At 40.7% G+C, this 17297-nt stretch overlaps 1 protein-coding gene across 1 annotated transcript in view; it reads left to right on the top strand.

The window, feature by feature from the left end:
* Positions 1-8757, top strand: part of LOC108620321 (uncharacterized) — a 40850-nt gene extending 32093 nt beyond the window's left edge. Inside the window, exon 2 of the mRNA XM_089467965.1 lies at positions 1743-8757. Coding sequence (XP_089324091.1) covers positions 1743-1903 — 161 coding nt within the window. The 3' untranslated portion in view covers positions 1904-8757. The remainder of the gene's footprint in view (positions 1-1742) is intronic.
* The last annotated feature ends 8540 nt before the right edge of the window (positions 8758-17297 follow it).

The raw sequence follows: 17297 nt of genomic DNA on the forward strand, positions 1-17297 counted from the left end.
CTTGGCATCACTTGCAGCTGGCCGCAACAGCGACGGTCAAGCTAAGGGCTATGGCCAAGTCGGACTGTGAATGTGATTACATTAAAATTTATGTGCATTTGTAAAACGAGAGAGAAAGAGAGAGAGAGAGAGGGCGAGAGAACAGCTAGTAGAGAGACAGAAAAAGAGGAGAGTCAGACATGGACGTGCAACATGTGGAGCAAACAGTGACGCCCCAACTGGCAGACAGACGAGGGGACAGACGGACAGACATACAGCCAGACGGACATGGTAAAGCCAATGCCAATGCGAATGCAATTTCAGCGACAGCCGCAACAGCAGCCAGAGTTATGGACAGGATGTTGCATCTGTCTCGCAGGGAAGACAGGCTCTGTCTGTCGCTGGGGCAGAGCTGGTGTCCAGCTTTTGGCCTGGCCAAAGAATCTCTCAATATCCTGTCGCTATAAATCTTGCATTTTGTCTCACACAATGGCTTATCAAGCGGCTGGCAATCGGCAAAAATGCTAATTATAAACAAGCCGCGCGGTAGCCGATGCATCGTTGTCTTTGCCCCCGATTTCGAATCCGATTCGGAGCGGAGCCCAGCTACTGGGCATGCATCCATATTTAGATGAGAAGTCATTACAAGGATTTTTGCAAACAGAAAACAGGTTGTTCATAATTTCCTCCCTTTCGACTTGAGCGCTGGTTGGGTCGATGCGCTGTTCTCTTAATGGTCGCCAATTAGAATAAGTGCAGCTCCAGAGGAGCCATAACTAATAACGACCTTTTGGCATTTATTAAACGCAATGATTGCATATCTGCAATATCGGCCTATCAGCTCAAAATTGATTGCAATCGCCAGATGCATTGCTGGAGCATATTGTTATTAATCGATATTTTAAGCTCTGACTGCAGTCGATATCGATAAAGTATGGGTAGCTCATTAATCATTAGCATTATTATTGCTCTAAGTAGTTATATTATCAGAGATTGCTTTTAAAATATTGATGGATCATTAGTGCTTTATGCACGTCTATTAAATGAGATTAGTATTTATTATTTATATCAATCGAACGTAAGCACTTAGTCAAGATCGATCACAAAAAAATGATCTAGTTTTTGCATAGTGTCTCTCAATATCTAGAGATATTTATCGATCTTTAATAGTATACATAATTTATTATTACAGATAGTCATTCTTTTTGGTTCTCTAAGAGTTGCGTTTGATTTTAAATTCACAATCTCAATCTCTGCTTACACTAGTTAAATACCTGGTGCTTTAACGTACCTTGAAACTAAATAAGAGGAGGATTCCACAAAATGCAAACGAAACGTTTTTCTTATTGGAGACCCTTTCATCATTATACCCTGCAACCGTTTCAATTGCCAAAGGGGTCATTCACCATTAAGGCAACAGCATGTAACAGATCGAAGACATGACCAACTAATTGATTATTTATTATAAAATTAAAGTAAATCTTTACGTATTTCTCCTTGTGAATTTAGCTAAGCTTATTGCTTTCTTCTATGGTCAATTTTCGTTCTGATAACTCACAATTTTTCTTTCTCTCACACTTTTAGTCATTCTCTTCACTACTTTCTTCAAGATCCAAATTTACCTTGTAGTACACTATATAAGTACGACGACCTTGCAGAGTATCTGCAAGTCGAGCACACTAGTAAGCAATCTTGACTCGTACTTGTTTTCATCTGTTTTATTTTGCATGTCTGGGCTGTGCGGCTGCTGGCCCCCGCCATAGTCCCTAGGCGTCTGACGTCAAAATGCAGCCAACTCACACTCATACACACAGATGCAGACGCACACACTCACACACACACAGCCATGCAGACAGCGACGAGTCGTGAGAGGCGGACGTCAAAGTCGCATTTGCCTTTACAATTTTTTTGGCGCGTTCAATAAAAAAAGCCAACTTCAAACATACAAAAAAAAAAGAAAAAAGCTAAAACGCAGCCAGAAGAAGACGAAGCAACAGCAACAACACAAATTGTGCGCAGACAACAAGGAAAATGCAGACGGCAGCAACAACAAAATCAACGACGATGTCGGCGACGGCGACGACGACGACAAACACCAGACAGCAGCAGCCGCCGCAGCAGCAGCAGCAGCAGCAGAAGCAGCCGCAACAGCAACACAAACAACCACCGACGCAGACCGGCAACAACAACAACAACAACAGCAGCAGCAGCAGCAGCAAGGAATACTTTTCAAGGTCACGCATAGAATTTCGGTATTTTGTTTCAATGCGTCTGCTGCACACGCACACAAGCACACTCACTCACACAAACACGCACACACACACAGGAACGAGCGAGCGTGTGTAAGCAGGAGAGGCAGAGCGCAGTCGTCTGTTTGATATCGGCTATCCCTTTTTGCGGCAGCGCGCTTAGGCAGAGAGCTTTTTATGCCCATGCACTTAAGCTGCAGCGGAAAGAGAGAACGGCAGACAGCCGGAGAGCGAGGCAATACAAATGTGTGTGAGCATTTGAATCAGTTTGTGTGTGCTGTGTGTGTGTGTGTGTGTGTGTGTGTGTGTGTGTGTGTGTGTCTGTGTCTGACATTGAGCCACTTTGCTTCTCTGTTGCTGTCTGAGCCGGCGACGCTCTAATGATGGGCGATATGCCGCACTGTGGGGACATTCGACAGTCGCGTGTTTGCCAACGAGAGAGAGCGAGAGGGGAAGAGCGGGCGGGCGGACGGCTGAAAGAGGAGCAAAACCAATTGCTGAAGGGGTGGGAGCCGCCACATCAAATTGCCTTAATAGCGCACTTTTGTTGATTTTTTGGCACTCTTTGTAGTTGTTGTTGCCCTTTTTTTCACTCGTAGTTGTCCTTGAATTCGCTCATGTTTCGGCCCTCTCTCTCTCTCTGCGTCTCTGGTGCCTTTTGTCTCGCTGCTTGTGCACCTCTTGTTTCTTGGGCTCGACTGACTTTAAGGACTTGTCTTTATTTCTTTTAATGAGACACTTGTGTATCCTTTGGCCCAGGTATAAGTGTGTGCGCGTCCTTAAGCTTTTTGGCTGTCTCCTCTTTGCCCGTTCGCACTTTATTATTATTTTCTTTGTTTCATTGTCTTTTTTTCTGTTGGCCACCTTATTTAATAGGATAATAAGTAAATAGGCTGAGGGTACATAGTTGACAAATACAATGACTTCCCTTGCCTTCACAAATCTCCTATGCTTGAGACAATTGCTAAATATTTTGTTACGAGATCTGTCTAGGATATACATAAATGAGAAGAAATTAAGAATTAAATCGTATAGCATGAAACTCACGCATTTTATCACTCTATCTCTCTCTCTCTCTCTCTCTCTCTCTCTCTCTCACTCTACTACTGCATTTTGCCTTCCATTTTGCATTCTAATTTCCTCAGTTCATTTCTTTCTGTCCCAGTTCATTTCTTTCTGTCCCTCCCTCTCTACACTCACTTCGCCTGACTTTTGAATTCCATCTCTTTTTCTCTGTCTCACCATCTTTCTCTCGTTCTTTTCAATCTCTTTCTCATCCGTCGTTGGCTCCCTCTTTCTCTGTCCACAGCTCTCTCTTGCTGTCTCTGTCTTTCTCTTTCTCCTTCTCCATTCCTCTATTTCTCTTTCTACTTTCCTCTCCCTGTTCTTCTCCTTCTTTCTTTCTCAATCTCTGTTTCTCTCTCACTCTCTCTCTCTATCTCTTAGTATCTCCTATAGTTATTTTTCCTGCGGTTCTCTTGTTGACGCCCCACTGAAAGATGCGATTGCCAAGTCAAGCTCCACATAGGCAACCAAAAGGGAGGCTAGCCAGCTGGCCGGGGAGCACGGGCAGGGGCAGTGGGACAGACGCCCAAAAAACGCGCGCAACATGTTTAAGGTAAGCTGCAAGATCCCCAGCAGTTGCAGCAGCTGGCAACAGCTCCAGCTACCCGGCAGTTCAATCCAGATGCAAGTAGATTGCTGGACGGGGCGTCTTTCAAGGATGCAGGGCAGCGCTCTTCAGTCTCGAGTTGATTGATGTGGTCGTTGGCTGGATGGGTCCATAGTCAGTCTGTGCCTTAGTCAGTTAGTCAGTTGGCCAGCCGCCATATGGTGCACATGTTGTTGCCAGAGATCTCAGTGTGTTGCCTGGCTGGAGCTGTGTTGCAATTCCTTGATTAAATCACTTTTCAGCCACTGACAGTTAATCAAGGCGCAAGGCGAACATTTTCAAGGTGCGCAATCGTGACCGGGCCATGGGGAATGGGGAATGGACAATGGGACGAGTGCAAGCTGCATGCATGCCCCATCTCTCTCTCTCTCTCTCTCTCTCTCTCTCTCTCTGTCTGTGTCTGTCTCGTGTCCTCTCTGTCGCTCTGTCGGCAGTTGCCCGGGACAACTGTCTGCCCTTACCTCAGCGCTGTCCCGGCCCGTCCGCCTCGCCTTCAGCCAACTTCCGCCTGCTCCAATTGTTTGCGCATACAAAGAAGCGTCGCGTTCGTGTCGCAGAGCGCAGCGCAGCTCCGTTTCGATATAATCCAAACAAACATATTGTTTTGTCTGCCACAGTCTGGCCTGCATCCAGCCCGCCTGCCTAGCCTCCCCCTCTCTATCGCTCTCTCTCTCCCTCTGCATCTCTCTCCCTCTCTCTCTCTGTCTGTCTGTCTGCGTGTGTCGATTGTTGGACGCCGTTGACGGCGCTCTTGGCTGCAACAAAGCAGCGTCTGAAGTGCAGCAGCCGCCGCATCAGGGCAAAAACTGGAAAAATATCGCTGGTATACGGGTAGAGGGTAGAGGCTAACAAGGTGGTAGGGGGTTACGGGCTAGGGGCGTACTAAACGAGCGCAGCATGCAGTTTTGTGTCTGCGTATGGGTGTGTGTGTTGTGTGTGTGCGTGCGTGTGAGCCCTGCATTCGCTTGGGCTTCACAGCTATTTCGTTTTCTTTTCATATATACCCTGTAAATTGCTGTGAGATATCTACTTTTGGAATTTAGCTATGATGTTGACCTTATACACATTATCGATAAATATCGATATTTAAATCCGCAACATATAAATTCAAATCAAAGTCGGCTCTACCCGCACTTTATCAATAAATATCCATATTCAATATAAAGAGCTTTTAGAGATAAGCAAGACGCAACACAAAAAAAGCAGAATAATTTAAGAAGTGCAAATGAATGCTCAGACAGGTACTAAATAATTAATGAGTATCTATCAATCGTGCACTCGACTCTAAGTCGCCTTTTAGTCTCTCTGTTTATACAAACGCTGCAGTCGCTTACGCCTGGGCATTTATTTTGTGTGTGTGTGTGTTGTTTTTTTTTTGTCTCTTATTTATTTTTTCCTTCCTTTTTTTGGACACAGACTTTGACATGCCCTACCAGGGGTCGAGCTTATTGGATAGCCAACGCGCTATGGGACCCGAGCCTTTATTTCGTTCAGCTTTGAGCGTTGTCGTAGCAATCAGCTTTGTGTCATGAGTGCGTCTGGCCGAAAGGCATATCCTGTTCTGAAGTGCAATTTCAACAGGACATTGAATGATGGATAATTCGATGAGTTGACTTGCTATCGCTCGCTTTGCCCATCTCTTTCTAGTTGTCACTCTCGCTCTCTCTCTCTCTCTCTTTTTAGCTGCTGCCATGCGCCCTGTCCTCTGGCTTCTTCATTAAACCGTGCAACAAAAGCACTTTTGTGTCAGTCAGCAATTCGTCTACGTCTGGCTACGTCTCTCCTACTCCGACTTCGCCCGCCTCCATCCACCACTCCGCCTTCACAGTCCGACCCCAACAAAAACAGTTTCCAGCTCCATTTTGAAGTTGTCTGCGTCTCAGACACCGGCGACAACAGCCAACAACAGCAACAACAGCAACAACAACGACGTTGCCCAGTCGGCCTTTTAGTTTAAGTTGTAGTCAACGTCTGCGTCAGGTCTGCTCAGCGCCCTGGTCTTGGCTTAAGTAGGTTGGCTGACTGACTGCCTCTGTCGCCTCCCTTTTCCCGGCTACCCTCTACCTTCTAGCCCCCTCTCTCTCTCTCCTTTTCTCTCGTCGCCCTTTGCTTTTCGCGTCTATGTCTACGCCTGCTTTGTTATTCATATTATCCGGCAAATATTTGCCGTTGTCATACGAAAAATGTCTACGAAAAGGGTTGATGCAGCTCCTTCTCCCCCTTCCTCTGCCTCTCCCACTCTCTCTCCCTTGTGCTCTCTGCACTAATGGCCGCAATTGTGGCTGTGTAGTCTCTCACACACATTCTCTCTCTCTCTCTCTCTCTCTCTCCGCCAGTTTCCTTTGCTGTGCATGTCTGTTGCCCCGACCCAAATTGACGTCTGCAACAATTGCAAGGCTTTTCGTCGTGTGCACTGATTACACTTCTAACCCCTAACCCCTACCTGCCCGCCTCCCTCCCCTATGCTTCCTTTTCTTCTGTTTGCCGTCTGATAATATCTTAATAGATTCTTTTCTGCTTTCAGCTTCAGCTTCATTTGAATCTGAATTCAGGTTGTTTTGCCCGTTGTCCAATTGTGTCAGCGTTTTCTCTAAAGAATTCTCTGCCATTCCGTCATCTAAGGCCCAGACCTTTTCCTTTTCCAAAAGGATTTGAAGGTCCTATAGTTCGTCTTCTACGTCATCTACCTTTGCGTTTGCTCCGCTCTCAGTGCAATTTGTATAATGAGCACGTTGTCTATTATGGTTAGCACAAGTCTTTGACTTTCAGCACCTTATTTGTACGCCTCAGCCCCTCCTGCTGCTGTCGTTCTGTCTGACTCGTCCTGGTTATCCTTTACCTTGTTGGCTTCTGTCTTTCGTTCCTTATTCATTTGTCATAACATTAAATGTAATCAACTGTATATTGCTTGTTCTTCACTTTGCTCCGTCTGCTCCTGTGCTATGACATGCGCTTTAAATGGGAAACAAGATTTTGATTAATCGTAAGATGTAATCAACTCAGACGAATTGAAAGTAACTTAAGAAAGAACGATTTTTAAAGAAAGCCCTGTTTTCTAATGGAATACTATGGTGCTTGATGATTGACTTTATTTTTGTTTATCTTAATATTTATCGACTTCATCAAAATTTCACAGCATTATCTTTAACAATAGCTAAACTAGTCACAATCAAGCCAATTGAAATATCTGAAAGCTCAACAATTTAAATAGCTATTTGCATTTTACAACACTGGATACTGAAAGTAAAAACTATAAAATGCAGCCATTTGAGAATTTCATATTTCTCCATTTACGATCCTCCAACCACATGGACCACACACACGCACAGCGACACATGGATGACTGGACGAGAATAGGGAAGAGAGGCAGAACGAGTAAAACGGGGGGAGACAGAGCCATTGGCTGTCTAATATTGCCGCCATATGAGCCAGGGCTCTGGTAATAGACCTGTCCGCTGGACAACAGAGAAGCTACAGAGCGTCTAAGCATATGCTTCGACATTTATGTCTTGGCTTTCAACACCCACAACGTTGCAGCCCCATCGGCGACTATTATTACCACATTTACGACTCTGTTGCCCGGCTGCTGACAGCACTTGGCGTCGTCGCTTCTAATGTGCTTAGGGCGTCATCGCACTTAGACCAAGACCATGTGCCCCATCTGTACTCACAGCTCGGTTCGAATCAGTTACCAGGCGCTGATTGACACTTTTTACTGTTGTTGCTGCCTGCGCTGCTGCTGCTGCTGCTTCTGCTGGTGCTGTTAGCTGCAATTGTTGCTGCCGGCAAAAGTTCAATGAGTTATGACTCAGAGTGCAATCAATGGATGCCAATGGACTGGCTATTGTTGAACTGGCAACGTGCCTTCATCGTCGTTTAATGAGCTCCATTGAGAAACGCATTGAAAATTCATTAGCAAAGGTTGCCCATTGTGTAAAATGTACTGTGGATCCAAAGTACATATATATAGAAATATACAAACCCATAAGGTTTTCTAAAGGTATTTACATTCAACTTTTTAATTTCGCTTAAAGCTAGTGTTGGTAAATGGTACAAAAAATCATTTAGGTTTGTGAAATAAGATATTTTGCCAGTTAAATAAGCATAAAAAAGCATATAGGAATTATTCCAGAAGAAAAGTTTAAGTGTTGGTAAACAGACTATGAAGTTGTAAGTGCTGAGAAATTAATAATGAATATGCTTTGATATTATTTATATATACACAAAATGCCAAACATATATCTGATATACTTGGTAGATGTAAGTATCGCGTGTCAGTGCTGGTAAATACGCCACAGAAGCCTAAAAAAGTGCAGATGGGCAAGTGTCTTGCAATAAAATGTGAAAGTTCATAAATGTGAGTTTCTGCTACGATAACAACGTTGACAGTGCCTTCGAATGATGGTAGATAAAATACAATGTTGTTTAGTGTTGTTAAATGATTTTAGAAAGTTAAGCGAATGAGTCCTGATTCCAATTGGGCAAGGAGTTAACATAAAAGAGACAATGTGTGAGGTAATTGCATAGATAAGAGCACTACAGATGCAATTGAGTGTTGATAAACAACATGACAATGTTGCTAAGTGTTGTAAATGTTATGGAGTGCAAGTCTGACATGAAACAACAATAACAGTATATAAGACATTTTTAGTAGAACAACGTTGTAGATAATAATAATATATAAGTGTGGGCAAATTATATATTCTTTTGTCGGTGTTGCTAAATGAGCAATGAAACTTTATAAAAATAAGTTCAGAGTCATAAAAACCACAAAAAAAAAGACATTTAAAATTTATAAGCTAGGTGTGAATATTTGAATACAATAAAAATTAAAAAAAAAATCCCATATAAAATAAATACAAAAAAAATATATATATACATATATATCTGACTCACCTGATTTTATCAAATTGCATTGTGATGTATTTCAAAACACACTGAAATATATGAAAATAGAATCGTTTATATATTTATATTATCAGATAGGCATACTATATTAAGGGCTTAACTAAACGTTATAATATTTGTATTTTAATAAATATGCTTAGCGACTAAATTTATGTACAGATAATATGAAATTCTTCCATAGTACTCTAAAGCATAAACCTGTTGCAGCTGTTGCCAGGCACACAATGGGTTGTCTTAACTTTTATGATTGATAGCTAAAGTCATTCCATTTGCCAGACTGTAACCCACACGTTTCCTCTCTGCCCCGCTCTCTCTCTCTCTCTCACGCTCTGTCTCTTGCTTGGCCTCTCCATTGTTAGCTCATTTGCGTGTAGTGTGTAAATGTTTCTTCTTCTTCCTCTCTTTTTTGACTGATATGAAGAACTAATCAATGCATTCAGCAAGTGCCACATTAAAAATCATTCATCATGTGATTCATGAGAGAAAAAGAGAATGAGCTTGCGACAGCCTTATCGAGTGCAACAACTGATTGGCTGACTGACTGACTGACGAAATGACTAGACGCATTGTCTGGGACAACATACAATTGCGTATTGCGAGCTGAGAGCTGAGAGGTGTGAGCAGCAAATTGCGAACTGCAATTGTGGCATTTGCCTTTCTTTTTCGGAGCAGTTGCAGCTGTCTCAAAAGTAGCTGAGCTAAAAATATATTAGAGCAACAACAATGGGGCACACACAGAGGTGTCTCTATATGACTGCATGTGTGTGTGTGTGTGTGGACATACTTTGTATATTTGTGCGCAAGTGGCAATCGTCTGCGTCTTTTGTTGTCTCGACACAGTCTGCTTATCACACAACGACAACAACAAATCGAGTACAGCAACACCAGCAACAACAACAACCAAATAATGACTAACAGCAAAAAGTGTCAACAACAACGTTGACTGCGCATGATACTTGTTTTCTTGTGGCTGTGGTGCCGAGGATCGTTTCTGAGGTTTTACACACACCAAATTACGTATACGACATGCACGCCTTTAATTACAACGATCGGCAACAACACACACACACACACACACACTCACACACAATGTATGCATATCTATTTAATTATTTATTTGCCACAGCGAATTTATTTATAAATGCAGACAACGACAACAGCAGCAACAACAACAACAACAACAGCAACAACCGAAACAGCAACGGCTACAGCCCGACCTTGGCATGCTCACAAATTAACGTGCAGCAACCATCGCATCGCATCGCATTGCATCGCATGGCATCGCATCGCATCGCAACGAATCGCTCATTTGGCAAGTTGCATGCGTCGGGCATTGCGCATACGTCACGTGTGACGCCCGCAACAACTGTCTCATTCCCAATTTGCGTTACCCGCCCTTCCCCTTTCTTCATCAGCCACTTCCACACCTCTTCACCCCCCTCTTACTGCCCGCACGTTTGCCTCCAGCGCCGCTCTTATTAAATTATCAACATAAACAAATGTCTCGCCGTTTGTGGCCGCGTTTCAAAATAAATACATACATGTATGCATACACTGTGCGAAAATTGAAGAGTTAATTTCTAAAGTGGAATATGCGAAAGTTTTTGGTAAGACTTTAAACTAAAATACAATTAAAGTATTCCAAACCTTTTCCTTGAGTTCACTAACGCTTTAGCTTAAAGTCAATTACTAAGCTATTAAACTTGGGGATGAAGAGATAATATAGATGACGATCGAAAGCGCTTTACTTGTAATAGATAGAAGTTAGAAGATAGAACATGGGAGATCGAAGATAATCCTATTTATATTTATATCATTTTCTTCATATTTATATCATTGGAATGTATCTAAATTTCAATTACAAAGATTTCTATCTATTTTCATATTTATTAATCAGTTGGTTGACCAATTTCTCTCAGTGCTTGTACTTGTCGAGTATTTTTTGGCATGTACAATGTTTCTTATTTGCTTTTTTTTTATTTTGTACTTTTTTTTGGCTCATTCGCATTGTGCGCCAAAGCAAAAGCAAACACAGACGTCGTCGCTACCAAGTGCCAGTTTTTTTTTTTTTTTTTTTGGGTGAGTTACGGCTGTTTTTTTTTCTCGTCTGTGGTTCGGCGGATGGTGGCTGCTGTTGGGGGTGGTGAACGGCACGCAGGCAAGTTGGGCTTAGTAACCACACAGGTAGGTCGCCAGACAGACAAACAGACAGCGTACTGCATATGGCGAGAAACCAGACGAGACAATGTTAATTAGCACTTCATGATAAGTTGTCTCAATTGTTGTTGTCGTCACAGAGCAATAGAGAGACAAAAAAATAAAATAAGAAGTAAAAATAAGAAAAAATTGTATACAAATTAAGCTGAAACTGTGATAATTTTGTGGTTAGGGACGGGCCGAGGGGCGTGCGAGGCGCATTTCTTAGAAATCAAAGCATCGCAAACAAAAGAAAATATAAACAAAATTAATATTATACAAAAGATATAGCTGAAAGGCTTAGACTAAGTGTGCACGACCGGCAGATACCACATTAAAATGTTTCTAAATACTTTCAATGGCATTTTAAGCTTTGATACAACAAAAATGTGTTTTTTTTTTCAATTTTATTAAGGAGGCTTTACTGTAATTCAATCAACATATATACATTACATATTTAACGTAAGCTGTAAATAAGATCGTATGTATATGGTAGATACTTATGTAAGATGTTAAATAGATCGAGTAAATCTAATGGATACTTTTATTTTATATATTATTTAAATTGAATCGTATTCCCTAGACAAGTATAAAGCGAGAATATAGCTGTTAACTTCTAGGTACATAAAAAGTTACCTAGTTACCATATACATATATCCCAAATACTTCAGCAAAGCTAAAGTATACCCTACGTTACGTTTTTGCCTCTGGCAGCTTGTAGGCATATCCTTTGCCTACTTGCCTACTTAAAGTCATATACACGCCCACTTCTTGGCTCTGGGTATTAAGGCCAAACGTTAAAAACAATTTATAGACGCGTTAATACAATTTTAGTAGCCTGCTTGCGGCTATTTTTAAAAAGCCAACAAACAACAAAACCGCAGACAGGAAAAAAAAATCGAAAAAAAACGGAAAAAAAACAAAAGGCAGACTGGGTAACCGATCGGCCAGACACTTCGACCCACTGATCTGGGCGACGGGGAGGATTTATATTTTGCATTGGGGCAATAATCAAATGCGAATGTCGCATGTGATTCATATCATTAAAAAAAAAAAAAAAAAAAAATAAACCATACTAAAACCAGCGGCAACAATGAAAAAAAAATTGCTGCATAAATAAACTTAATTAACGTGCGGTTTTGCCCCGCACCGCCGCTGCCATCGTCGCCCCCGCACAGCCCTTCAACAGCGACTGCGGCTGTCTGACACTTTAATTTCTTGGACTTTGCACGGCGGCTCAAGACAGCAGCAGCAGCAGCAGCAGCAGCGAGGCGATGGCAACAGCAACCAGTGACAGTGAAACAGTGAAACTGAGCAGCAGCAACAACAACAGCGACACCTGCATGTATTAATTGTATTTAGACAAGCGTCTGGGCGAAACAAATAATCATGCTCACATACAATCAAACATTAAGACAACAGTTAGCAGCAGTAATAAGTAAATATGTTTGCAAGAACAATGTCACAGCAATCGGAATCGGAATGAAACGGCTACAGCAACTGATAAACTCATAGCCACTTGCTGCTGTTAAGTGCTCACAGCGCACTGTTAAAAGGCTCCATATCCCGCAATTAATGTTAGCTACGCTGTTAAAATACGTAAGCCTTTGAGCGCGAGAGCGTCATAGAGAGAGAGAGAGAGAGAGAGAGAGAGAGAGAGAGAGAGCATGCAGTCGATTCGTTCCGTTTCCGAGGCAAACGTTTGCTCACACATATGAAGAGCGACCCGAGTAAGTAAAAAAAAAAAACAATGCAGAGAGACATTCGCAAGTGGATTTAGTTAATGCCTAAACCTAGACGTGAGCGGCTTTCAGCCGAGCTGGGCCGAGTTCGTGCTTGTCAGCAATGAGAGCAAATAAATGTTGTAAATACTGTAAATTTACAGTGGAGCATTACACTCAACACGTTGATTACAATTTAAATGTAAGCTCGAGCAAAACCTCTGTGCAATTTATCAATTTGTTTTCTCAACTACAGTCAAAAACCGGCCGCACGTTGTTGTTATTGTGAGCGGGTTGATGGTGTGCGTGCGTAAGTGTGCGAGAGCGCCAGAGAGCGAGAGCGAGAGCGCGAGTGAGAGCGCGCGCGCGTTTTGAAACGTTTTGATAATGGAACGAGTGTAAGATAAAGCTTTCAGTTAGCGACGGCGGCTGCGCTGTTGTTTTCTTGTCTGTCTGTCTCTCGTCTGCGTTTTATTTTAATAATTATTGTTGTTGTTCCTGTCGCCATCACTGCTGCTGCTGCTGCTACTGCTACCGCTGTTGTTGTTGCTGTTGCTGTTGCTGTAGCTGTGGCGAAAAGCGCAAAACAATTGTTGTCTGATTTACAGCGCGCGCACACAGCCAGCCAGTCGGCCAGACAGAGAGCGAGACAGCTTGCCAGAGAGCACGAGCGAGCGAGCGAACGACACACAGATACAACACACACACAAAGAGACACACACATAGATGACGCGGCGTCGAATGTTCAAGCATTGCCATATACCTTTCATATGGAACATTCAAGTTGGCCGCAGTGTAACTTTGCGTGCGTCTCAGTTCGTTTCGTTGTCGCCGTCGTTGTCCGCGCGCAAAACAGAAAAACCCAAAAAATCGTCGCATTACAAAAATATACAACACAAGAGATGCACAATCTTTTACACATGTAGCACGAAATAATACATGTTTACTAAATAGATTATTCACATGTTAAGCAGTCCGACCAAGCAACAATAGAAACAGCAACAGCAGCAGCCTGAAGAGAATAAATAACTAAACACATCTACAATATATATATATAAACAGTTATACAAATATATGTATATAAATACAATACATACATATAGAAATATACGTATGTAGCTAGCGTTCCTCTACTCAAATCATTCCTACAATATAACAAACAAAATAATTTCAATAACAACAAACAGCAGCAGCATTGCAAATTACAAGCGAAACCTCAACAAAACCAACAGCAGCAACAACAACAACAGCAGCAGCAGTCGCAGCACTAACAACAACAACAACAACAATAACAACCCTGTTAATGTACATATACATAACATAGCATGTAAAGTGTGCTTAGTTAAATTCACATCAAATCAAAAAGAAAATCATACAAAATAAATAATAATTTTAATCAAATTCTGTGTGTGCGTGTATATGTGTGTAAATGTGTGTAGCAAAAAGTCAATATAAGCATAATTTGTAAATTATAAATAACTAACGAAATTCCTAAACAAATTATAAAAATCATCTATATACATACATACGATAACAAAATCGCAAACAGAGCAACAGCAACAGCAACAACAACGACAACAATTAATCATAAAGGTGAGCAACGTAAATTCATTTCTGTTTTTCTACCTTGCTATTACACATTGTATGTGTGCATTATTTTCGACGTCAGTGTAGCGGGCGGAAAACCAAAAATACAAACAAAAAATTTGGTGTTTTTAATGGGCAGCAACAACAACAACAACAAACTAGAAGGCAACTACCTAATTATACTTATGATATGAGTCGACTATTCGCATTCTCTTAGCGAAACGCATTCCGGCGACTTCCTGTCAAAACATACACACACACAGCCTCACACACTCACACATACAGCGACGACAGCAGCAACAGCAACAGCGGCAACAGCGGCAAACATCCAGTCACAGAAAAAGACAAAAATTATAGAAAATGTCCACTGTTCACATAAATGCAATAAATTTTGAAATCAACGCCGCATTTTCGACAAAAAGTCATATATAAATATTCAAATACAGTAAAAGCTCTTTAAGTGAAACTGCACCATAAATATTCATCAAAAATAAAAAAGCAAATTCCTAAATAAAATTATAGTATAAACAAACAAAAGTTATAGTAAAAACTCTTTAATAATGTCAGATAAATTTGAATACATCTTATAACTTTTTATAATGTTTTCATTGCCTAAACTACATTTCCTTTTTTGTATTTGCCAATAGTATTTAGCGTGCATTTACTGTAGAAAGCAATTTTTGAATGCTCTTTAAAAACCCTTCAGCTATTTTTTGTGGCTGTCATAAAAAATGTAGCAATAAATAACAAAAAGCAAAAATATTTGGAATCTAACAAAAATTTGTGATTTTTTTTTTTCGAAATTTTTAGTTTATTTTCTATAGATTTATTTATTTTATTTATTTTTTTTTTTTTTTGCTAATTTGGGCGTGTATAGCTTGTGGGGGCGTGTGCTCACAAAATATGACAACAATGAAATATAGAGCATAAATATGTAAGCATATATATGCAAATACATTTATATGTATATAGTAAGAGCTTTATCTCTGTTATGTATGTCAGCCACTTGTTGTTTGCCAGATATTTGGATATTATTCAGGAAAAACTCTTAGTTTAAACTTAACGAAAATGTCAGCTGCTTGTTTGAGCTAGTTCCCAGTGCTTTTCCATGTGCTAGTTTTTTTTTCGATCTAGCGCAAATCATAGATAGCATGCCGTAGCGAGAGCCTGAACTAAACAAAAGTCCATGTCACAGCTCACACACTCGCTCCACACAGCTCTGCTCACTCTCTCTCTCTCTCTCTCTGTCTCTGTCTCGCTCCTCTCTCGCTTTGCTCTACCTCCCGCTCTCTTGGTAGGCAAATCACTTCCGTTCAATGAACCCATGCGTAAGCTAGAGCTAAGGAAGTGGCTCGGTTTCTGTTATTTTTTCTTTTCTTTTTTTTTTTTTTGCTTCTGGTTCTGTCTCTGCCTATGTTAGGTATGCTCCTACGTCTTGACTGTGGCTCTGCTTACATACCTACATAGCTACACACGTGCTCGCACACAGATGGAGCGAACGAGAGAAAGGGAGAGGGAGAGAGTGGGAGCAAGAGAGGGAACCTTTTGAGCTTGGCTGTAGGTGTCGTCAGCCTTGTGTGCGTAGGGTCGCGCAATCAGCTACGGTGAACTCTCGGCTACCAGACACATTCGCTGCTCTCGAGTCTAGCCAAAACACTTTTGGCTCCAGCTAAACGACGAGCAACTAATTCAAAGTAATTTATAGAATAGGAAATCTAGTTGCTAGAACTATTGCAAATTATCAGTATTTTTTTATTATTATTTCATTGCCATTTAGTCATTTTAATAATCGCTTTATATTGTTAAGATAACAATTAGGAAATTCATTTTCTATTGCTTATTATTATTAGCATTATCATTGCTAGTAATATAATTAGAATTTTATTATATATCCATTGCTAGTCTAGCATTACCATTGTCATTATCATTAACATTGGCATTGTCATAATTAGATCATTATCATTGCTATTGTTTCCATCATTGAATTGATATTGCTATATTCATGACCATTAGCTGTGTCATTAGCATAATCATTATCATTATTGTTGTCATTGTCATTGGCAAACTATACTTATTATTCTCATTATCATTGTCAATATTATGATAATTAACATTATTGTCATTGTCATTGCCATTATTATGATCATAATTTATTATACCTTTTTCGCGATTTAAATAAGTGTACCTAATTTATTTAAATTTAACGTCTGCTTTGACCGTCGACTAAGATCTCGCTCAGAATTTTGAACCCGGATTTTCAGTTCACTGAAATTGATTGTCTAATTAAACTCATCGAACGGGTAGTCTGACGTGTGACGTATATAATTTTATAATGATTCCACAATTAATTAAGAAGCGTTTCTTTATGAAAGTTGTTAATTCGAAAGGTGTCTCAAAGTATGTGATTAAAATCTTTATAATAATTTAGTTTATACTTCTTATGGAAACAAAACCGAGTCAACTGAAATTATGTTAGCCCTAGAATGTTACGGAGCTGAGAAATTTATAGAGTCCAAGAACGTTTTGTTGTCTCTTTGAAAAGAAAATGAAATGCAAGGGCAATAACTAAGAACAATTAAAGCAATAAATTAATCGAAAGCTAATTAAACATCTGACGCGACCAAGCTGATGCAGACAAAAGCAACAACAATGAGCAAGGTCTTATTGTATTACTATTATTATTGTTGCTGTCATGGTTCGTTCTCTTTAATACAATTTTTTGTTGTTTTTGCTTATCAAGCGTCTGGCTTCTGCTTCTGACCGGGCTTATCAATGGTGTGGAATAAAATTGAGTTCATTTATATATGTATGAGCATATGCGCACACACATATACACATATATAGATACATATTCAGCAGATATCACGAAACGGCACCTGTATCAGACGCCCACATGACCAGCCGCCAGATTAGAAGCAGATGCGCGATTAGAGTGAACCTTGAAAAGTTGTTTAGATCTCTGCAGCGGTACATAAGCACGTACAT

This window comes from Drosophila arizonae, chromosome 4 (assembly GCF_054131065.1).
Source record: "Drosophila arizonae isolate 15081-1271.41 chromosome 4, UAZ_ARI_1.0, whole genome shotgun sequence".
Lineage (NCBI taxonomy): Eukaryota > Metazoa > Arthropoda > Insecta > Diptera > Drosophilidae > Drosophila > Drosophila arizonae.